The 22,835-nt window shown below is 57.5% G+C and overlaps 3 protein-coding genes across 3 annotated transcripts; 1 reads left to right on the plus strand and 2 right to left on the minus strand.

Moving 5' to 3' along the window:
• Window positions 1–1,722: 1,722 nt before the first annotated feature.
• Window positions 1,723–11,379, plus strand: NCLIV_023910 (conserved hypothetical protein; the record flags this gene model as incomplete). The annotated part of the gene is made up of 2 exons (XM_003882585.1): window positions 1,723–2,706; window positions 3,196–11,379. The coding sequence occupies 2 exons, from the start codon at window positions 1,723–1,725 to the stop codon at window positions 11,377–11,379; spliced, it is 9,168 nt and encodes a 3,055-aa protein (XP_003882634.1).
• Window positions 11,380–13,526: 2,147 nt separating this feature from the next.
• On the minus strand, window positions 13,527–18,718 carry NCLIV_023920 (putative ATP-dependent RNA helicase; the record flags this gene model as incomplete). Its single annotated transcript, XM_003882586.1, has 6 exons — window positions 13,527–13,662; window positions 14,265–14,796; window positions 15,353–15,931; window positions 16,416–17,338; window positions 17,871–18,042; window positions 18,640–18,718. 6 exons carry the CDS (start codon window positions 18,716–18,718, stop codon window positions 13,527–13,529), a joined length of 2,421 nt encoding a protein of 806 aa, XP_003882635.1.
• A 2,476-nt stretch (window positions 18,719–21,194) lies between these two features.
• On the minus strand, window positions 21,195–22,621 carry NCLIV_023930 (conserved hypothetical protein; the record flags this gene model as incomplete). Its single annotated transcript, XM_003882587.1, has 3 exons — window positions 21,195–21,838; window positions 22,122–22,387; window positions 22,557–22,621. 3 exons carry the CDS (start codon window positions 22,619–22,621, stop codon window positions 21,195–21,197), a joined length of 975 nt encoding a protein of 324 aa, XP_003882636.1.
• Between the last annotated feature and the right edge of the window lie 214 nt (window positions 22,622–22,835).

Here is a 22,835-nt window from a genome sequence, read left to right on the forward strand (position 1 = left end):
ACGATGATGGGTAGCCAGTTGTAACAGTAAATCAAGGCAGAGGCTTTTGGCGCTTAGGCTATGCTTGCAGGAAACGGTACTTGCACTACAATAAAGGCGCGTAGAATTGCATAAGCGACAAAAGTGTAGCGAAAGCAAGCTTGTATTCCTGTTCCCTGGTTTGTCTGAAAATCATTCCGATTTACATCCTCAAAGGTTGTGCTTTCACGGCATTTTCTTGTTCCCACTTTTCTCGCTTTTCCTTAGAAAACAAGCCTTGTCAGGGACGTGGGATGTTCTAAAGTCTTTCATGTGTCAAAGCAATCGCTTGTCTGGAAGAGTTTTCAAAGACGCTGTTTCGTTCGGTCGATCTCCTTCGTGTTTTTGACTCCCCCGAAGTTCATGCCTTTGTATCGGGATCCGTCAGCTCTTGGATTTCTGTTTTAGTCTCCGTACATTCGCGAATGCCGCACATAGCTATCAACCACGGTTGGTATTTGACTTACGTCTCTTCGCCGAAGCAACGGCAACATTCGTTATCAGACCAAATAATGCCTTTAACTTCAACCGTACCGTCGTAGCTCTCTGCTGATGTGGAAGCAGGAGACGTGTGTGCATGCTTTCACAAGAGCTGCCGAAGGTGAGCCCCTACAATCTCCACGTCTCTCAGTGCTCGGGATTCGGTTCCGCAGTGGGATAAGATAGCCATCTCAGTGGTTTGGCATCCCTGGTAGTAGGGGCAGTAGTCTGCAGCCCGTAACTGGTCGGCCGTCGTAGTTTCTAGCGGGTACAGTAGTGGTCGGTGGAGTTTGTAAACGGAAAGAAGTTGCTGTCTCATTCCAAAATCGTTCCAGCTTCGGGGAGACGATATTTGTGCTGTATAGGGAACTGAAGGGGCTCCACGTACGGCAACAGCATCGTGGCAGTCGTAGCAGCACCGTTGGCAATATTCCTCGTGTCGCAGCCAGTTGGATAGCCCCGCCGTGCCCCTTCGGTGAGGCGTAAATGAATGAATCTAACACTAACGAAAATGGAGCGCTACATAGATAAATGGTGCCGGTGAGGCGTAAATGAATGAATCTAACACTAACGAAAATGGAGCGCTACATAGATAAATGGTGCCCGAGTTTGTGTTTCTGCATGTGGTGCACAGACGAGACAGTCCAGGCCGCTGATGACTAGTTTCGGCCCAAAGAAACGCCGACACAACATGCGTGGTCCTCTAGACTGTGGGGTTAGTAAGGCACCCTGTTCGGAGCTCCCTCACCAAATGCATCGCCGTGCGCTGCAACCCATCCTCGAGAATCGTAGGGGTCGCGCACAGTTTTAATCAAGCGACTTTGTTTGGTCCGCTGGATGTTGTCGACTATGCACACATTCGACTAGACGAGCCGATACTCAACGCGTGCACTCTCTCCCGTCGCCCTCGAAGACGACTAACTACAACACACCAAAAGCCTTGGTTTGGGTCAGTACTTGTGGGCTCCCCAGGCTTCCAGGACGGCTCACTGGAAGCCAAATTGCGTACGTAGTAACTTAGAAATTTTAATGTTTCTTTTCGGATTGTAGCCTGAACACGCCAACACGTTTCTTCGAGCCCACATGCCAGTCGACAAACTTCACAGCCATGTGACAGACCGAAGAAAATAGCCGTAGAAACCAGGCCTCCCGTCTATGTGACACTAGAGAGAGACTTTCATGTGCGTGCACTAACTATTCCATTTTCTGTATCTTTGTTCAGCGATGGGTAATGAACAGGGGGCACTCGAGAGGGCCCAGAAGAACCCCTGTGACGAGCACTTGCCCCCGGGGCCGCAATGTCCCCTAAAATCAGCGGGGCGATCAAGTGCAACGATCGGAACTGGGGAGGAGGAAGCCACCGTGGCGAAAGAGGAATCTACTCCCATTTCGGCGAATTCCTCAAAAGACGTCACGTATATTGACGCAGAACCGGAAACTCTCTCTGAATCGCCTAGCCTGCGGGTGGGAAAGGATACCGCGGAACGGACGAGGCGTCGTCCGCAAGAACAACACGAAAGAGGCACTGCTCCGCCTTCTTCCAAAATCACAGAAGGACCTCAGAAGAATAAGCAAAGTGGCGCCGCCGAAGGAACGGAAAACGCAAATCTCTTCGTGGCTTCTGAAAATTGTGATAGAGAAAAGAAAACAAAATCATCGATGGAGGTCCTCTCCGCTCCCCTTCTCACGGACCCTGGCGTGCCGAACGGCGCCGGAGCCGAAGGGCCCTCACCGGCATGTGTTCTATCCCCGGCCAATAGCAAGAAGCCTCCCTTGGACGAGGTAAAGAGAAAGGACAAAGAACATCCAGGCAATGAGAAGCTGGACACGTCGTTGAAACATAACGACCACAGTATACACGACGAAAACAACCCACACTTTTCTCCAACCGACCAGACTGTCTACACCCTGCCGACGCTGCTACATGTTTGGCAGACGACTAACGGCTGTTCAGAGAGAGACAAGAAAGTGGCGCTCCGAAATTCTGTCAGCCACACGGAAGCTTTCCGGGGTGAGAACGAGGAAGAACAAACACCTCTGACTGGATGGCGACTGTGCGAAAGAGACGTATACTGCGATTCGAGCCCCCCCTCAGCGCAGAGAGGCTCCGCAGGTATCTCGCCTGTAGCTGCATGTCGCAGTCCCGCTGGCCTGTTTCAGAACCCTTTGCCGGCTCCCGTTGCAGACTTCGGGGTACCCCCGACAGGGGTAAGACTTGCTTTTCTTGCGTGTCCACTTCGAAAAAGAAAAATCGATGCACATGCCAGTAAAGGCATGCGAGTTAGAGTAGTGGAACCACCCAGAAAAACATGTAGGCGCAGCATTTGCCGCCCGGACTATCTTGTTGTTGGAGTAGCTGCGCATCCCCAAGGGTCCCTAGCATGTGACACTGCGGTGTGAGCTCCCCACTTCTTTCCCTTTTTGAGGGGACCGGGGTAGATGCCCGGGCGAACTCACGGCAAGACAAAAACAGAACATATCTTCCATGTGCCGTCGAGCGCGTGCGTCCGTTCAGGGGCGCATACACTCTCCCGTTTGCATTCCTGCGGGTTTCTGTCTCTCATTCGCAATACGTGTTCTCTTGTGGGGCCAACGAGGAAAGGCCGCTGCAACACATTTGGGGGGTTCGCTCCGTTACTCGCAGCGTCAGTTTCTCTCTCTAACGCCCCTGTTCTGTTTCTGTTGCCATTGCCGCAGCGGTCTACACTCTCCCCATCCCCGGCTGCCGCAGTGCCGCCGCCGCATCTTCCCTGTCATCAGCCGCTGAGAGACGTTTCTTCTCTCCAGGGCGGCCAGAGCAGTCCCGCGTTTGATGCGGCGTCGCCTCCTTTTCATGAGACCCATGCAGATACGCAGATAGAACCACAGCTGGCGAGGCAAGGCCCTGCGCCGCGAGGTGCCCGGCTAAACCCTCTTGCCCCCGCTTTCGAACCCCCTCAAATCCTCCAGCTGCAGCATCTCCGAGCCGCCGCGACCGTCAGCGGCGCAAGCACAACGTGCAGCCTGAGGAGTGCGCAGGGAAAGAAGGTTCTCCTCACTTCCATTCCCGTCCACGACACTCGCCCGCCCGTGGGCCGAACTGTGTCCTACGTGTTCCCTCAACGCCAGTCGTATTCACCCATTCTTCGCTGCAGTAGCACAGGTCCATCCGTGGCCCAGCAACGCCCACTTCTCGTCCCTCATCCGCCGCCTCCGTTTCCCCGAATGGACGGTCTCGGAACCTCGAAACGAGGAGGACTGATTTGTGGCACTCACCCAGCGAGCGTTTCAAGGTACACCACGATGCCTGCGCACTCAGGGTGTGGACACCCCAACAGCGGCGGGGCGTCTTGGGGGTTCGGCACCGGCCGCGCTGGGGCCTCGGCCACGAGCCGGGGACTCTACCGAGAACTGGCCGAAGTCGTCGACCCTGCTGAGGCAAATAAACTGCTGCTCCAGTTAGGGAGGAAGATGCGGCTGACCCACTTGCAGGTTCAAGTCGTCGTGAAGAAAGCGGGGCCATCAGGCCTCCGCCTCACTGACCTCCCTGCAGCGTTCTTGAAAGAGCACAACGCAGTCCTGGACCTCCGGAGCCTCGGGCTCCTGCAAATCCGTGAACTGATTGCAGGCATGAGTCGGGCTCTGGTTCTCGAGGCCGACGAGCCTCCCGTTGCTCCCCAAGCCGCTGTGGCAGACGGGGAGAGGGATGGGCCTCGATCAGCCGAGCTACAGAAACGCTCTTCGCGCTCTCCGTCCCCCTCTCGCGTTGCAGCCGTTTCTGCGCTGGGCCCCGGCACCCCTGAAAAAAACGACGCTGGCAAGCCGCAGCTTTCGTCACAAAAATCCCACCTCCAGGGGGGAAAGACCGAGAAGACAGAGTGGACCGCTCGCCAGTCTCCCCGTGTTTTTGCGGTGGATGATGAGTCGCGCCTCAAACTGAAATTGGGAGAGCCCCTGCCTCCAGTAATGAAAGAGCTGCTCCAGCATCTGCTCATTTCGCTGGTCGCAGACGCTCTCCACCACGCGACTCCCCCGGCCAGCGTGGCGACGTGGACGGCGACGGGTTCCCCTGAACAGCCAGCTGCTGGACTGTCAAGGCCCCCGACGCACGCGGCCTCCTTGGCAACGGTCATGAGCCCAGAGGCCCTGTCTCCTCAAGCGCTGCCTTCCTCTCAGTCGCCTGAGACGCGGGTGCCGAGCCCGAGGTCCATCGGCTTTGAAAGCTCGCCAGCGCTCGCCTTTTCCCTTTCGCCGACTGAAAAGACGCACACCGCGCCAGACGCGAAAGAAGGAGAACGTGAGCCCGGAAAGAGGGCGGCTTCTCCGGGGACTCCTGGCTTTGTACCAGGCACAGGAAGCAAGAAACTCACAGGTAGCTCGCCGAACGGCGGAACGAACAAGGGACTTCCCATCCATATTCTCCCCACCCTGTGGCAGCTCAAGTACGGGCTACGGTGCAACCTATCAGCGATGCTGGAGACATGTGGCTACACGTCTCTCAGGACGTTTATCCTTGACGAGTTGCCCAGCTTGCATATCTCGCCCTCTGGATCGCAAGTCACTCTGCGACTCACGCCAACTGCGCCTCGGGCTCCTGCACCAAAAACCGCCCACCCAAGGGAAAAGGCAGCGCTCGATGGAAAGCAGACGCTCCAGGATGGCTCCAAAATGACACTTCAAGCCCTCGGTTCGGCGCCTCCACAGCTGACCAAGCCGGCCGTCTCACCGAGTGGCCTGAACGCGGGAAGTGCAAGACGTGAAAGGCCCCTCGACTCAGCTGTCAAAAAGCTGAACCCGAGGAGCCTTCTGTCCACGAGGAAGGCAACGCACCCAACCATAGAGGCTGTCGCCACGGCGGCAGTTGCCGCCGTTCAGGCCTCCGGGGTGTCTCTTTCCACGCTCCTGGTCGCTCTGTCTTCTGCCGCGCGTCGCCAAGCAGCGCGAGGCGCTGACGCGGGTTCGACGGGCGAGAACCAATGTGGAGGGCGTCCACAGGCGGTGGGCTCGATGGATCCGTCGCTTTACGCTGCGGGGCCCCAAGAGGCTTCGTGGAAGAGCAGTGCGGGCGGCGCCGGTGCGCCTCCAGCCGCGATGCTGCGCGAGGCTCTGCACGGCTCGCCCACCCGAGATACGGAAGGCAGCTGGCCCCTGGTTGAGGAGGGATCTGCGGAAGACCGTCCACAGCAGCCCGCGATGGAGACAACCATCCGCGATTCTGCGTACCCGAAAGAGATGGTGGATAAGGCGATATCTGAAGAAGCCCGTTCGAACGAGGGACTTCGCCATGCGTCGCCCAGCTTCACTCAGCAAAGAGCACCTCCACTCGCTTCTCTACCTGTCGACAAGGGCAAACCGATTGAAGCTGGCGCCCTGTCTTCGCATACGCAGTCTCCAGAGATGGCCAGTTCGGAGATCGCCGCAGACGCTGGATCCAGTGCACAGAAGTCGCCCTTTCAAACCAAGAGTGGAACTGAGAACGCGCAACCGCCTGCTCCTCCAGTAGAATGTGAACTCGTGTCTCGTCTCCATCTTCACCGCATGCTGTACGAAGTGATCGCGCTGGGGTGCGAGAAGCGCGGACGAAGATGGGCTAGAGGTGAGGACTTGATTGAGTTAGAAGAAGAACTGCAGCAGTTCAAAGCAGCGGCGCTCAAAAGCAAAGAGCTCCAGGCTTCCGGCCCTCGAGGTGGAAAGGGGACTTCATCGGCAGCCGTCGCAGACAGGCGGGACGCAGGAGCCCAGACAAAACAGACTGAGAAATCTCCGCCCTTCTTCGGATTCTCGTCGTCGTCCCTGCCTGCATCCACGGGCTGTGAGACGGGCGGAGAGGGAGGCGGGCGCCTGTTGTCCTGCTCGCCTGGCAAGACTCCCCACGCAGAAGACAAAGGCGAAGATGCAGAGCACAGCACCGATGAAGATGACAGCAACAACGAGCACAACGGAGCCGGCTCCACGCCCTCCTCGGCGGTAAAGGGAGACGACTCAGACGAGAAGAAGACAGAGACGGAGGCTGGGGACGCGACTCCGGAAGCCGGCGAGGAGGCGCAACTGGTCGATGCACGTCTTCTGCGACGTCGCATGAAGAAGAGGGAGAAAAAGGAGAAAAAGAAGAGAAAGAGGGAGAAGTTGAGGGCACTGGACGAACACGAAATGGAGCAGAGGCGCCTCCTGAGTCTCGTGGATCTTATGCGGCTTCCTCCGTCTCCATCCACTGCTCAGCACCCCCTTGGAACAGCGTCTCCGTTTTCCCTGGCAGATGAAGAAGATGGCCCGAGCTCACCGTTCTCACATGTGTCTCCTTCTGGCGGTCAACCGCACTCAGGCGTTACGCTCCCACCCCCCGGCACCTCGTTGCCGCACGCACTTGGCGCCTGTGAGCAAGGGGAAAACGCCGTGGCTTCTAAGGACGGAACCAAAAGCCTCGTTCCCTTTTTGAGCGCCGCTGAGGCCTCCGACGGTGTCGCCGGAAGTGCGCCCGCAGCTGTGAGCCGGTCTGCTCCAGGCCCTGAAAGAAGCGTCTCCGCTGATGTCCTCTCGGGCTGCAGCTCTGTGGGAAGCGCAGCGGGAGTCCCGCCTGGGGATGCAGACCAGCTGCTCTCTTTGGCCACTCCTCCGCAACGCCCGATTTCGCAGCTGCGTCTCTCTCTGTCTCCTGAAGAACTTGCGACGGAGCTCCAGAGCTTCCACAACCGAGCTATCGGTATGCTGGTCTGTGCAATCAAAGTCGAATGGGAGAGACACTTCGGACCGCAAACGCCTTCACTACAGGCGTACATGGACCACTTTCAAGTGCGCCAGCTGAAAGCGCTGCTCCTCGAAGTCCCAAATCTCCTCATTGTCGGATCTGGCGGCAAGATGCGTGTGTCGACGCTCGAGCATGCCATGCAATTCTGCAATCCCTTTCCACCGCCCTCCACAGTCTTCGCCAGTCCGGCGGGGAAGAAAATCAGCCTACCCCTCACCATGACACCATCAAGTCCGCTTCCCTGGTTTCGGGCCCACGCCTACACTCACGACGTGGGAAGCAACGCGTCGGTGCTGTCCCACCTGGAGACAGAGACGGTGGGCGGCACGGCGGAAGCATTTCGACACAGTCAGGGCGGAGAGTGTGAGGGCGGCGAGGCGCCGGAGGCTTGCCGGGGACAAAGGGAACACCCGGGCAAAGGGCGAAGGGAAAAGACGAGTGACACCGAGGAAGAGCGAAGAGCGGAAGGCCAGAGAGCCACATCAAGTGCTCCGCTGAGGAACGAGAAGCGCGAAATTGGCGAACAGGACACCGAGCAGAACCAGAGAGACGATGGCGATGACAAATGCGCAGACGCGAGATGTGCGCGAGAGGGAGAAAGGGAGAAAGCCACCGCGCCCTCGGTCTCCCCTCCGTTCGCGAGGAGAGCCGTCCCCCCCGAAAGCGCACTGAAATACATGCATCACTCTCTACTGCCGTCTCGCTCGCCTGGTCGAGTAGACCCTTCACGGACACTGGTGACCGAGAGAGACGACAACCGCGTCTCGAACCCTCTGCCTTGCCTGTTGCCTCTGTCAGCTTCTCAGCAAAGAAGAAGAGACGAAAGGATGGACACAAAAGGCGTCGTTCCGCGGCAACCGGTCGGTCTCTCGGCGGAGGAGAAGCCAGAAGGCCTAATCAGGCACACGCCTCGTTCCGATCCCACGCGGCCACCTCCACATCTTTCCTCTTCGAGAACCGAGGGACAGCGACAGCTGAACGAGGAGGCAGTAGGGACTCTCTTGCACGTAGCTCCCCGGAAGCATCGCGAGACAGACGGAAAGTCCCACCCTTTTTCCTCCACCTCGGAGTCTGTCTATCCGATGCCTCCTGGCTTCAGTCGTTTGCCACCGGTCTCAGAGGCGGTGCCGCCCCCCGCGCGAGCCTCTGTCGTCACGGGTCCGCCCTCGTTTCGTACCCCCCGTGGTCGTCCGCCTCCTCCGGGCCAGACTGTGTCCGCGGCGACGTCTCCACACGGCTCGTCTTCTCACTCGGAGTTCCCCAGACCGTCAGCTCCGCAGCACGTGACCACCTGGGGAAGCGAGTCGCCGCCTGACTCCGGGGGCCGCAACGTGTCGTCGACGGCATTGCCACCTTGGACAGTGGGACAGGGTGGGGCCCTGTCCCAACCGCCTTGTGCCGTGGCCCAAAAGCCCCTCCCTCCTGACACAATTGCAGACCTCGAGCGTCTCCTCGTGCGCCTTCTTTTGATGGACCCTCCAACAGGCAGCGCGGCGGCTGCGGCGGCTGCGGGCCTCAGTTCGGCTCCAGCGCCCACTGCGTCCCCGGAGCTGTCCGGGTGTGGCTCTGTCTCCTTTTCGTCGCTGCTCACCCTGGTGAAGGCGGCTCAGCAGCTACACAGGAGCAACGAGAATCTGTGGAGCCACGACGACAGCGGGGGGGCCCGAGAAGAGATCCCGGCCGCAAAGCGAGAGGCCGAGGCGCAGCCAGGCCTCGCGCCGGACATGGACGCACGCAGCCAAGTCCTTTCCTTCCAGTCTTCCCGCGCGTCGACCCCTCCTTCGCCCCCTACACAAGGCTTCTCTCTCTCACCTTCTCCCAGCCCACTGCTTCTCCAGCCCTGCGCGCCACGGACACGCCATATGGCGCATGCAGAAGACAGACGGGAAGTTCCGGGCGAGCCCAGACGTTTCCCAACCTGCTCGGCTATGCAACCAATCCCGGGGCCTCCCGGTATTACGTGCCCGTTCAGGGCTTCGCCTCCCTACGGAGATACTGAGCCTGCCCACATGTTCCGCTATGATAGCTTCGGTGGGAGGCGAAGCAGCCTGGAGAACCTCAACGAGCAGGGCGGAATGGCACCGACCCTTCCTCAGCTGAGTCTTCAGAGACACATGGAACCGCGAGCCGGGGCGCTCCTTGGAAACGGTCCAACGCGTACGGCTCCGCCCGGAGCCTGGAAGCTGGCCATCCCCTTGTCCGGTGGTTTTCCCGGGGTCGCCTCTTCTTCCGCAGCCTCCGGCGCCTCCAGCGTGAGCGTGCAAGACATGATCTCTCGGGGGTGCCTCACGGAGGCGGCCGAGAAGACACTTAGCCACGGCGACCATCACTTTGATCGAAACGGGCGCCTGGGGCGAGGGCGTGCGATGGAAAGAGACGCGCACGCCGAACAGGAGACAAAGAGAGCCTGGCACTCTGCGGGTGCGTTTGGGAGCGAACCTGCTGGTATCGCGCGGCCAATGCAGCGGCTCCAAGAGATCTACCAGCCAGAGGCCGTCACTGCCTACCATGGCTGCATGTCGGGCGGCGCGCCACCGACGCGCAGCGGGCCTCTGTCGGGACCCGGAGCAGCGAATTGGGAACCGAGACTGACAATGCACGACGCGAAAGCGAGTCCGGGTAGCCTCGCGCGGCCTGCTGGCCAGCAGGGGACAGAGGAAACCCGGTTGATCCCACATGCACAGATGGACATGATTAATCCTTGTACGGTTCGTACCTACTTGACTCGTCAGGCTACGCAGAACCGTAGTTTATCTGGACTGAAGTCAGCACACAAGGTGCTCGAAGGAGATGGAGCTGGCGAGGTGCGCGATCGCTGGGGAGGGGCTGTGTTATCAGGCGCTCTTCGGCGGGAACCGGAAGGTCGCGAACGCGCCCGTCCCGGCTACAAGAACGTCGCGCACAAAGTGACGTACACGCCGCACCGTGCCCGCGAGAGAGACGCACGAAACCACTTTTTCCCCTCGGTCGTCGACGCGCCCTGTGCTCCGGGGTCGCTCTCGTCCCCAGGTGACAGCCAGGGCGACGGGCGGCTGACCTCTCCGAGTTTCCCCGGCTCGCGCGGAGACGGCGCGGCTGGACTGGGCCTCGCGGGCGCGCCAGGGCTGGGCACATTTCTGTTTGAAGAGCGCCGAGAACCCGATAAACGCGCACGCTGTGAAGGGCCGAACTGCGTAGGTCGCGGCCGGGAGAACATGGCGCTGCAGCGAAAGGAGAAGAAGGGGTTCTCCGAGGAGACGCGAAGACAGGAGAAAGCAGACGGCGTCTCAGGCTTGAGAACAGACACGACGACTGGACTGCGCAGCGAGGTAGAGTGGACTGAGGAGACATCGCTTGGAGAGGAGCATGCGGAAAAGGGAAAGGATGCGTTGTTGGATTTGAAATGCTCGGGGGACGGCTCTGGCAAAACAGAAGAGAAACTGCAGGTGCCGTGGACTCGTCTGCACCCTAGTCGTAGAACAGACAGTCCGTCGAGAGTCCGGAAGAGACAGGAGGCCCCCACAGGACGCAGAGCTAAAGTTGTGGAGACGGCGAAGGAGGCTGGATGCCCTGGAGATGCACTGCCACCGGACGAAGCCGCGCACAGGCCGTTCCGAAGTGTCTCTTCGTCTGCTCCTTCTTTGCCTCATGCGTCTTCTTCGCTTTCGTCTTCTCCTTTCTCTGCGCGTGTGCCGGTGTCAGGTGTGCAGCCTGTGACGCGGCGAGGCCGAGAGAAGACCAAGAGGACCTCTGCAGGAGCGGATGTTACTTCGCCTGCGAGCCGTCAGCCATCGAACCTTTCGCCGGCGCTTCAAATGCCCGCGAACAGAAAGGGGAAGTCGCTGCTCCGCACGAGCAAAAAAGAGTTGCGTGCTGCAGAGGGCTGGGCGGCAGATGCCGAAAGCAAGGAGCAACCCCGGGGAGTCTCCAGCCGCCAGGCAACGAACACGGAGAAAAGCGAGAGTCGAGGCTCTCAGCATCGAAGAAAAGATAAGGGTCGGGAGCGAAGTGGTAATGTGGAGAGAAGAGGCAGCCAGCACGAGAGAGACAAACTCCACACATTCGGCGGTAGCGAGACGGGAACACCAGGGAGTCAACAGCCCGGTGGAAGCAGAGAATCGCTTCTCTGGCGAACGAAAAACTCTGAAGACGAGGCCGCGATGTGGAAAACCGGGTGACCACTCTATGAATAGCAAGAGAGCAGACACAGTCCTCGATCCAAATGGATCAAGTCGGAAGCCAGAAATCTAGACTCGGAGAGGAGACCACAGGATAGAAGCTGCAAGCATGCGTGGACAGGAAGAAAGGCGGAAGGAACGCAACAGGTAGATCGAGAGAGGGAACGAACACGAGCTTACAGCACGTCCACACGTTCTATATCTAGTTTCCAGCCACTCGAGGGATTTCGATCTTTTGTCCCGGCCAAAGGCCGCTCTGCACTCACAATCGCGAGTGAAAAATCGTATGCCAGGCCTTTCTGACAAAACAAAAAACATCGTGGAGACGCGCTCACGGCAAGGGACGCGCTTTTGTAGTTGGCTTCGCTTTGTATTATCTACACGTGACTCCAAAAATGTATGCACAGTCGAGATCAAGCGTGCTTCCATTTAAGTTTGAAGGTGCAAAAGCACTGCCGTCCGCTACGGGTAATAAGCTGCGCACAGCGCCCCGCGTTTCGTGCTTGCATTCCAGAAATGCAGTAAGAAAACCAAAGGGAGCAAATCAGCTGCCGGTCAGAGGCACGAACAACGAAGAGGCGGGATGGGTCTGCGGCGAGAAGAGTGGCAAAGTTGTTTGTCGCTGAATTTTACGCTTGTCTGTGCGTTTATGTTTTGCACCACAATCCGTCCAGGACCAGCTACAGAGAATGACGTACTCCTGCATTCTGGTTTTCTCTGAGTTTGGCATTTCTTGGACCGGTGGGACCTCGTAGTCCGCAACACTTCCTCCGCCGCCCGTCGCTGGCATAATCGAACAGCGCAGAAAGAAGTTTCGTGTCTGACCGTTTTTGCCTTTTTTTGTTGCTCCCCGTTATTGTGCTCCAGCGGCCGTCCGTTTGCTTCGTTTCCCTGTGACTGATCCAACAGCAAGCGGGCGGTGGCCTTTGCGAGCTCGTTGTCGCTGTTTGCCATGGCGATCACTGAATGTTTGTGGACTGTTTACATGACAAGCACGGAAATGACTGTCACTCTGTAGATCCATCTTGCGTCTCTTGCCCAGAGTTGTGGAAAGACCGAAAACGAGAAGAAAGATATCGAGTCTGTGTTCCCCGCGTACTCGCTGAAGAGAGAGTCACGAGGCGCCTCACTGAGTCGCTTCTTTGTAAGTTCCGAAAAGAGGAGCAGAAGACACAGGAGACATGACACGTTTCCATGAGAGCACCCCACCCTGGAGACAAATCGAATCTGCGATGCCTTCTGCTCTCCCCCTGGAAAAGGAGGAGAGGCAAGCAGGCGAGGGGGAATTCTCTACGTGGGTTGGATGCGCATCCATATCGAGCGAACTGGAACGGATCTAAAACGCTGTAGCAAAACGAAGGAACGTAGCACCACCCCTCAACGTTCGTTCGTTTTGCAGTGGCGAGCCCTCGTTCCCACTCCGTAGTGTCTTAACTAAACCACATTCAACACTTGGCGTCGCCGCCGTTTCTTCCCCGTATCATCTGGATGGCGAAATACCACTACGACACGCTGTCTTTCCGTTCAAAGTGTCTCCAGTAACGTGAAGCCACACACACTCGGCGTTTCCTGTGCGAACCCCGAACGCGACTCCACTCTTTGGCAGAGGAGGCAGCACTAGAAAACGCTACAGGTTGATCCGCTCTCTGCAGTCGGCCCGCGACACCATAGAGACACCGCTGCCGCCTTACCTCCTCTTCCCTTGGACTTCGCCCCAGTCTCTACGCCCCTGTCCAGTGTCGCACTCTCCCTGCGAGACTCCAGAGAGCACCAGATTTCGTTTGGCGGCATTGCACTTGCGCACGTTTGGGCCGAACACTCAGAGGCTGCGGGAGCGGCAAACGCAAAACCCTCATGAACTGCAAATGCACACGGCGCATCGGTTTACCCCTCCGCCACTGTCGCCCACAAGAGCACCCCGCACGCGGGGGCGCCCCACCAGAGCCCACAAGTGAAGTTGACAAATCCTGTGCATGTTTCTCCGAGGATTCGCGGCGAAGTGCAGGAGGTGTATTCGAGTGAAACCAAGACTGGCAGCATGTCTCCCTACACCAGCGCCTGGTTTGATTTGGAAACGAACCGCCCGCGCGCGTTTCCAACTTGTGCTGGCCATCGTCTGGAATACCCTAAAAACTCGGGTGCAAAACTTAGTTATTCTTGGAACGAGAGTCCGCTGAAGACGGAGATCTGGGGGACTGAAAGAAACTGTTTCTCCGATTGGCCTCGTAGAGCTTCGAAACGCCGTGGCGCTCACGCTGACGAGCGAGTTGCTTTGCCGCGCGGCTGAAGAGCAAAACTCGAGACGGAAAGCAGAGAATGCGCTGCGGCATGAGCTTCGTTTGCAGCAGATACCGAACAGCAATAGATGAAAACCGCAGGAAAACGGGAAGCGGCTGAGCACGCGACAAACTGAGAGGCGCCCGAGGGAGATACAGCCAAAGTGGCGTTTATATGAATTTTGCACGGATGGTCCCTCGACGACGGAACATACCACGACTGCAAGATGTAGCAAACAGCGTGTGGCAAGAGGCTTTTATACACCCCTTCTCTCTCTCTGAATATATATATATATATATATTTATATATATGTATATATATCGGAAAACATGCTCATCGCGGTTCATGTATTGTACGGTCAGTGGTACACTCTGTCGATCCTAGTCTGCCCGTCTTGCGTTCTCGGAGAAGACGTTGTTACCCAGACTGCGGTACCTCAGAAGGAGTGCACACGGGAAACAAGCTTCTCGACTCCTTCCGTTTAAGCTTTTCATCCTCTCGCTTTCCACTTTCTCACGTGCGCAAAGCGCGATCTGCCGGTGTCCGTTTTTGTATCGTCCGGTTTGTTTCGTGTCCTCTGGTTTCTGACCAGCTTTCGATAGCCTTACATCCTCGCGCGCTTCGACCGGGCGTTGTGTATCCGCTTTTGAAGCTCCTGTAGCACTTTCTCCGGGTCTCGCTGTCGCCGCGTTCGCTCCATTCGCGCTCGCAGTTCATCGCCGACGACGTGCGGAAGCGTCGCAGCGAAGGTGACTTTGATTTTTCGCTTCTTGAGTTCTTCACTCGCCAGGACCGCGCGGGCAGCTCCAGAGGGCAAGTCGACGAGGAGTCCTTTCCGGGAGTATGCAATTCGGCCGATGTTCGCAGACGGAGAGAAGCTGGGCTGCAGAACCTGGCGCAAGAGCGAAAGCAGATCCTCCTTGTTCTTGAAGTGCTGATAAAACGGATCGTGGAAGAGAAGAGGCGTGAAATTGAAGCGCCCGGATAGTGCCGACCGCCACGTGATTCTCTGCTGGCGCTGAAGCAGAAGAGCCAAAGCCGCCGCGAGGAGCCTAGGACCGTGGGCAGATAAGTGCGTCGAGGCAAACGGAAGAAACGGGGAAAGAAAAGGAACAACTTGAGGTGAAAGAAGCTGAGCTTCTGCAGAGACACACACGCAAACACGGACAAGCAAACCAAATGAGCGGGCGAAGTGGCGGGAGCCGAAGAGACGCGACACGGAAAACACCAACAGGCACACGCGATCAGTGCAGAGACGAACAAAGGCAGAGATGAACAAAGGCAGAGATGAACAAAGGCAGAGACGAACAGACCGCACGGGGGACGGAAGCCGATTCGAGCGAGACACAAGCTGAGGCTAAACGGGGAGAGAGGGAGAGGGATGAAGGAAAACACAGGGGAAAACAACGGAAGGAGTTGATTTGACTGCGAGTCAAAGGTAAAACGTCAGGCAATGTGCGGAGAAGCAAACGTCGAGGAGCAAGCCCGAGAGCACAATCAGCGGCAGACCTGAGTCGAATCGGACGACGAAGACACGAATGAAGCGACAGAGGAGACAGAACGAGGAAGGCCCGAACGGCAAACCTGAAGCGGATTCTAGGCCCAAGTTGGCTTCATGACGTCTCGCAAGTGCGATCGTAGATGTGTGTGTCTACCTGCACTTTGCTCCGCCCTTGTTGTCTTAGACACCTCTTACCAATCTCCCGAAGTGAATGTTGAACCATGGCGTCTTCATCAGGGGCGTCGAGCTCTCGGAATACAGCTTTAACCGTGTTTTCGAATTTCCGAAGAAGCGCACCCTGCTGCTGCCCTCGGTCCAAGAGGAGAATCGACTCGCCACGCTGTACAAAGACCCCACCGGCGGGCGCGTCGTGTTCGCCTTCATCGTCGCTTCCTCGGCCTGGCATTTGACGTCTGTCTCTCGGCTTTTTGGTCCCGATAGTCGCCGTCCATGCTCGTGTGTCTTCGCCTCGGGCAGACGACGCTGGCGCGTCAGCTAGAAGGCTCGCCTCTGTGTCCTGGTTACCGATGCTCTCACCATTCTCCTCTCCCGCTCCTTCCGCACCTTCCTCTCTTGGTTCTACGCTTTCGCGGTCGAGTGCAGTCTCGGCTCGGCGCCGCCGTTCCGCGAGACGCTGCGGCCTGCCCGTGCGCCCAGCGCGGTGTACATACACCTCGGCGCTCTGCGGTACACCGTAGTGAACCACAAGACCTACGCGTGGGAGATCGAGCCCTCTTGCGGCCACGTCGGTGGCAATCAAAATCGGGAAATCACCTGAGGAACGAAGCGGGAGCAGCATACGCCGCCAGGCAGTTACGGGATACCTCAGCCCTCGCGGCTGTTCTGCTTATCTTACTCACCTTTGCCTCGAGGGGCAGGAGCTCCACTCTGCGCTGACGAGCACGGTCACTTCCATCTCTGCTCGAACTGCCTCCTCACTTTCTGTTTGGTATCCCCCCGCGCAATCGCAACTCACCATTTGACGGCACTGATCTTCCGCGCAACACCCCTGAGTCAAACGGTCGCCCCCCTTTTTCTCGCAGGCGCCCTTCCCCCGTCTGCGTGGCTGTTCCGTTTCTCTTCGCTCCCGCGCGTCTCGTTCTGATGCGAGGACACATTTTCCTGTATTATGTAGCGTGGTCCAGAAAACGCGTTTTACCGTGACGTGTGCTGCGTCGTACTTCCATCTCGTTGCTAGCTCCGTTTCGAGTTTCTCCGGAGCTGTGCTCTTAGCCGTTTCGTTTTTCCCGTCTCTCACCTCGCGTGAAGGCCCTGAGTGTCGCTGAGCGTTGAGTCTGAGTCATGTCCGCATGCAGCGGCTTCGCCACAGGCTCCAGAAGGGGGTGGTGTGCCAGGAGACTCGCCTGCTGGCGCGAATTGCAAAAGATGATTCCTCGTAAGTCAGGGTGGGGATCGAGGAGACGCGCTTTGAGAAGAAAGAGAAGAGCGCGAATACGTTTTTGCTCCTGACGCGGAAGACGACACACCATATGTGTGATGTTCGGCCGCCGAGCAGGGTGTTCCTTTGAAGGGGTGGAAAGCGGATCTGACGGCAAAAGAGAGGCCGCAGAGGAAGCCGGGAAGGCCGACGAAGACGCAGAAGCAGCGCGTGTCTGCTGTGAGTGCTCAGGGAGCGACGTAAACGGCGCGGCGGAGTTGCACAGATCAATAATGCGCATGGACGGAGACGGCGAAGAGTCGTTTCCGTGAGAAGAGAATGGCCTACCGCCCCCATTGTCCAGAGGCCGCGCTTGCCCACTGGGCCCCGTGTCTCCGTCTTGCCGCCGCCCCTCTGTGTCTCTCCGGTCGTACCCAGGCAGCCTCGCGAGGCCGTCTCGCAGCCACTTTGGGAATGTGGCGGAGAACGCAAACAGCCGCCTGCCTGGATTTTGTGTCGCGCGAAGGATGGCGACGACGTCCTCTTCAAGTCCGCGACTGAGAAGCTTATCTGCTTCGTCGAGAATCACAACTTTCTGCTGGTCTGCATGCAGCAAAACGGTCTTCTTCTCAATAAGCTCTCGGAGCCGCCCCGGTGTGCCGACCACCACGTGCGCGCCTGCGCGCAACAGGAACGATTCCTCGGCCTCGCGGGCGCGGTGAAGAGAAGCGGAGGATCCCGCCGAATGCGACGAGGCCGACCCAAAGACTAGCGCAATCTCCGTCGAGGGAGACGTACGTAACCTGAACGAGAGGCTCCACGGGAGAGACACAACGCGCGATAAGCCAGGGGTCCAAACGGGAGCACCGTTAGGCTATCAGACCTGATTACCCAGACTCAGAAGACGGACTTAGCACACCAACTACGCTGTGTACTGTTTTGGCGCATCAACGTGCTCGGCTAACATTCGTCCGACAAACAGCAGTGATAGAAACAGCCTGCTCGCTTCCCAGCGCGTTCTGGAAGATGGCTGGTAATCCCACTTTTCTCTCTCCAGCAACCGTCCAGCTGCGTCCCCTGGTGGGCGCTCCGCCTCTGTCCCCAGAAACGTCTGGCGACCGGCGTCCTGTCAGAAGGTCTCCCCTGTCTCCATCCCCCCGCCGGAATGTCTCCTCTCGTGTCCTCTCCTCGCTAATCTGTTTTCTTCGTCAGTCCCCACACTGCTCCTGCTTTTTGCGCTCTCCTCCGTTTGCTGTTTCCCCTGTCGCCCACGCGTCGTTCCACCTCCTCGGTGTAGACGGCCCGTTCCGCCCTTGGCAGCTGGTCTTTCCTCACCTCCACGCCTCGAACGCAATCTGTTCCGCCAGCTCGCGCGTGGGAGTCACAATCAACACGGGCTCAGTGCGTGGCCACCGTTCCTCTTCAATGCGCTGAATAAGAGGAAGAAGAAAGGACAGGGTCTTTCCTGTCCCCGTCGGAGACAAGACCAGAGAGTTTCCGCTCTCTTCTGCACCAGGCGACAGGAACACGTACGCAGATTTAAGGACCGAAAAAAAACGTCACGGGTGTCGACTAGACATGTATCGGCATTTCCGTAAAAGAGAGATAAGCGCACACCATCGCGGGTGGCGATTAAACATGTATCGGCAGGCAGACAAAAGATTGATAAGCACACAAGATTACGGGCGTGGCTGGCGACGTCCTCGAGACGTGCATACGCCGGCGCTTCGTCTTTCGCGCTTGAACATGAATCGCCGCAGGTGCTTGATGACACACAAGGACACGTCTGCGTACATGCAAGTGAATTTATCTATGAATCTGTTGTGGACTCAGACACGCAGACAGCGACGAATCACAGAATGCAAAGCGACGGATGGGGGAGAGCAAAAACACACCACGAAACGAGACACAGAACAGAATAGGGCAAGCAGCCTGTTGTTGGGGCGATCTCTACATCCAAGTGTTTACGGACCTGCATCTCTGTTTTTGCCGTTATATATACCAAACTCTGCCTGAGAGACTGCCTACAGCAGCGGTTACGGGATGCACTGCTCAGAGAGTCGTGATAACAAAGCGGGTGAACCGTAAACCGTGAACCGCGTACCTTGGAGCACGTGTCGGAGCATCAGGCGCTGGACTTCAAAGAGGGACGAAACGCCGAGAGCACGAAGTCTCGACGTCATTGCAGGAGCAAGTAAGCCCTCGCCGCCGTCTATTTCTGCACCCACAGAGTGCCTCGCGCGTTTGTGTTTCCCGGTTCTCTGTTCATTTCTCTCCCGTGAACTCTCTCTCTCTCTCTCGCTCTCTCTTTCGCTCTCTCTTTCGCTCTCTCTCTCTCTCTCGCTCTCTCTTTCGCTCTCTCTCTCGCTCTCTCTCTCGCTCTCTCTCTCTCTCTCCTCGCCTTGAGCCTCGATATCGTCCTTGAGGAAAGCGTCAGGCGCTTCAGGAGTGAAAGGACTTCCTGCGAGGGCCTGTAATGGCTCGGGAGGCGGCGACAGGGGAGAGGCGAGACGGGAACTCTCATCCGCGCGGGTCTGAGAGACTCTAGCGCTTTTGGTAATCATCACCCGTAACTGGCCTCTCTCTCTCGCCTCCCCATCGCTCCCCCTTTCGTCGCTTCTTTCCTTCCTTTTCGCTCGCGCCGCCAGGATCTCTGCCGACCAGGCCCCAAAGGCACTAACGTCGCGCCCGGTGTTCCCGGTGTTCGCAGTTGAAGTTGTGGGATACGCGGGCGCAGACGGAGACGCAGAAGAACGCGACGCAGAGAGAGGAGAGGAAACGCCAGGAGGCGGCGACGATGCTGGCAGCCTGGAGGCCGTTGCGGCTTGGACGCTACTAGGGACGCCTTTCGACCGTGAAAAAGGGCTTTCTTTGATTTGCCGGTTGGTCTGCCGCTTCAAAGGGGCTAGGACCGGACCTCGGAAAGTTGAAAAGGCAGATGTCGAAGAGGCGACCGGAGAGAAACTGTGAGGCGGCGCGCAGGAAGCGGAGGACCGGAGCCTGGAGCGGGCGAGGTGGAAAGGCGGTGTGGAAGAACCCCCGCGACTCGGCAGGACTCGGATCCCCCCGCAGACGCTGCAGAACGGACGCAGCGCGTGTCCCTCCATTTGCGCAGATCTCGCATCGAGACTCTATCAGTTTTCGGCGAGAAAATCCCTGAGGAAAAAAGGACGAAAAAAGGGCGCTCGCCGACGAGGATTTGGAACGGCGCTTCCGTCCTCTGGCCCTAATCAAGGCGTTGCTGGAAGGATGTGCATTCCCGAAACGCCGTGAAAGAGAACCTTTGCTCACACGCCCCTCTCTCCTCAGCGTTTCTTGCCGCTGGACACATCTGGTTTTCTTCGAGCGAAAGAGTGCGAAGAGCGTGTTGCGTTCGAGGCAAAGTACAGTCCTATAAGAGGCTTTCTTCGGGCCGAACGCGGCTCTACTCTTGTCGACGTGCACCGGAGGCCGCCGAGGCGAGCGGGATGAAAATAGTTTCTCTCGGAAAAAATGCCCGACGGAAGATACTGCATAAACTAAATGTTTTAATGGCACGATACACTTACGATAAAATATGGAGCAACGCCCCTTCACGCCTTGGCGGCTGGGCGCGACAACTCGGGTTAAGCGAGAGAGCGGGTTTACAGGCGCTGAGAGCTTTTCATCGCGTTTTCTGCGCTTGGCAGGACTGAAGGAAAGGCGATTTCCAACTGCCCCCTCTAGTGGGTGATAAGCACTGAAGAAAAACGTATTTAAACAGTGGACCAGATCAGAGTGTGTACCGCGAGTAGAATGGAGACACGCGTGTGTGCTTCAGTCGCGCCAGCCATGTCTGACCATTGCATGCGCGCTGAGACAGAACGGAGAAGAGTGAGGAGCAATGGCCCGCGAGGATCTGGAAGGAAACGCAAGTTCACGATTCACCGTCCTCACATATCGCCTCGGTGCTTGTCACAGTATCGTAGAGGCTTTATCTTGTCACAAACGAGACGAAACCCCGGTGGTTGAAGTATGACGTCTGTTCTTCGCGGCTGAGCAGCGATGCTTGACGTCATTCACTGAGGAGACGTGATGGCGTGCGTGAATCCCCAAGCCTGCACTTTTGTGGGGCGTTTGTCCTTCTAATCTGAAGATGAAGTTTCTTGCTTATAACCATAGACAGTGGCACTTTCGCAGCGTGAACTAGATGCGAGCCCGTGGCCTTCGATCGCCGAGAACTTCCGTGTAGGTGGAATGGTCCCTTTGGGATTTCCGGCCTTCTTGGAAGTTTCCTTCCGAGTTGCAGGCCGGCAACACACAGACGCACACCGAAATGGGCCATTGCCTGTAACTTGGTCCAGATACAAAACCTGGGCCATCTGCCCACACTCTAGACGAGTCCCGGATCACTGTTTGAAAAGTGTAGGTTTGACAAAAAACGACAAAAGTGGCGATCATGGTATTTCTCGCACGAAAAAAAGACAAACGGCTCGAGACAGAAGCCGACACAAAATCCAAAAGTCTCATTCGCTACCATCCGCGCGGCCACAGCTGGCGTGTGAACCGTCACACCGGAAACCCCCCTTCACCTCGCGGATTTTAACAGCACAACGGCACCTCTGTTCTCCTGTCCCTTCATCGGCAGCTTTCCTGCTTTCTGCCAAGAGAACGCTGCAAGGAACATCAACAGGAAGGGCTCTAGTTGACGACTGCAGCATTCCCGACCTGAGACACGTAGAGCCGAGGCCGTTTCTCGGGTACAGACCCTGGAGGAGGAGCATTTGGATCCGGTGGAGATGTTTCTTGTCCCTTGTCTCCGCGTCTGAGCCGCTTCAGCCCCTGCTCTTCTGGTCCCTCGCCGGGCGATCTCGCTGCGATTGAGGGCGCAGCTTTCGCAATGGCTTCAATGCTAGGAACCACGAATTTCTCAGCGATTGAGAGAGCTTCATTCCACGGAATTTGCGGGCGCGTCTGAAGCCCCGTTGCAATCCCCTGTGTGGCCATCTGAGTGGCCTGAGACGCCATTCCCGTAACCGACCGGACTGCGTTCGTAGCCAAGCCAGCAACGCTTGCCACGCCGCCAGCTGCATGGTTCGCAACTTCGGTAAGAAGCGACGGAGCTGTGTAAACCGGGTAGGGATTCGTGTACCCACCGTGGCCGTAAGGCGGGGGGGCGGATGCGCCGTACGAATGGCCCATTCCGTGCAGATAGTATTCGTTTCCCGTGCCTTGTTGAGGAAACCGTTGTGCGGAACCGTCAGGAATCCCTGAGTAAACGGCGGGTACCAGTGGATAGGCAGAAGCGGATGCTGCCTGTTCACCAAGATAGTACCCATACGGAGCTGCAAGTAGCCAGATGCACAACAAGACAGCGCTGTCGGTATAGCTTCAGCACGCACACATACAACCCCCTTACACGTTCCATGTCGTAAAGAGAGAAAAGGATTTCCGTTTTCTTCACACAGAGCAAGGCTGCTCTACACGCGTGGAAAAACCAAGTTGTTTGCCTCTCCCTCGCGAAAGTGCCATCTCTTCAACTGGCAAGGAGAAAGCGTCTTGGCGGCTGAGACGCAGCCGTGCCGCGTGTGCTAGCTTCGTATTCAACACACAGTACAGAAGCCTTACCTGCCATCGCTGAAGCGGCTGACGCAGCACCCAAGGCGTTGCTGACACGGTTGACTGCACCACGGACGGCATTGCCGGCCCCGTGTATCGCTGACGAAATGATCGGTCGAACCACATACGCAGTTGCAGCTGTATAGGGATTTTGGTTTTGGGCGAGCAAGGCCAGTGTTGCGTGACCCGGGTCATGCCACACTTGCTGCTGTGGACTGGTTGTCGAGAAGGGGACCGTTTGGCCTGCGACAGACACGCACACGCGTGCGCGGTTACTGATAAAACACACAGACCTCACGGAACACAGGGTGGTCGTCTCAGAGAAATGACAGGCTGAATGGCGTAGGCTGAAACCAAGCTCATGAAGATGCGACGATCGTCCTTCGCCTCAGTTTCTTCCCCACGACGCTCGACACTAGGATTTGGCCGTAAATGTGACCGTACTCACCAGCCGCGGGGAGAGGCCACCGGAAAGGTACTAACGAAACAATGCCTCCGATAGCCGCCATTCGAAGCCTTCGACGTGCCATCTCTGGATCTGTGTGGAGGAACCGGAAACCTGTTGGCTTCGTCGGAAATCCGTTCGCCAAAAAAATTCAGGGGTTTCAGACTGCCAGTCGCTCGGTCCTAACCTCTGTTTTTTAGCTGTGCCACACAACTCTGGATCCAGGAGGAACAAACGGTTCGCTTGATTTCTGGGAAGTGAGAGGACTGGACAACGGA

The sequence above is a fragment of the Neospora caninum genome, chromosome VIIb (assembly GCF_000208865.1).
Source record: "Neospora caninum Liverpool complete genome, chromosome VIIb".
Lineage (NCBI taxonomy): Eukaryota > Apicomplexa > Conoidasida > Eucoccidiorida > Sarcocystidae > Neospora > Neospora caninum.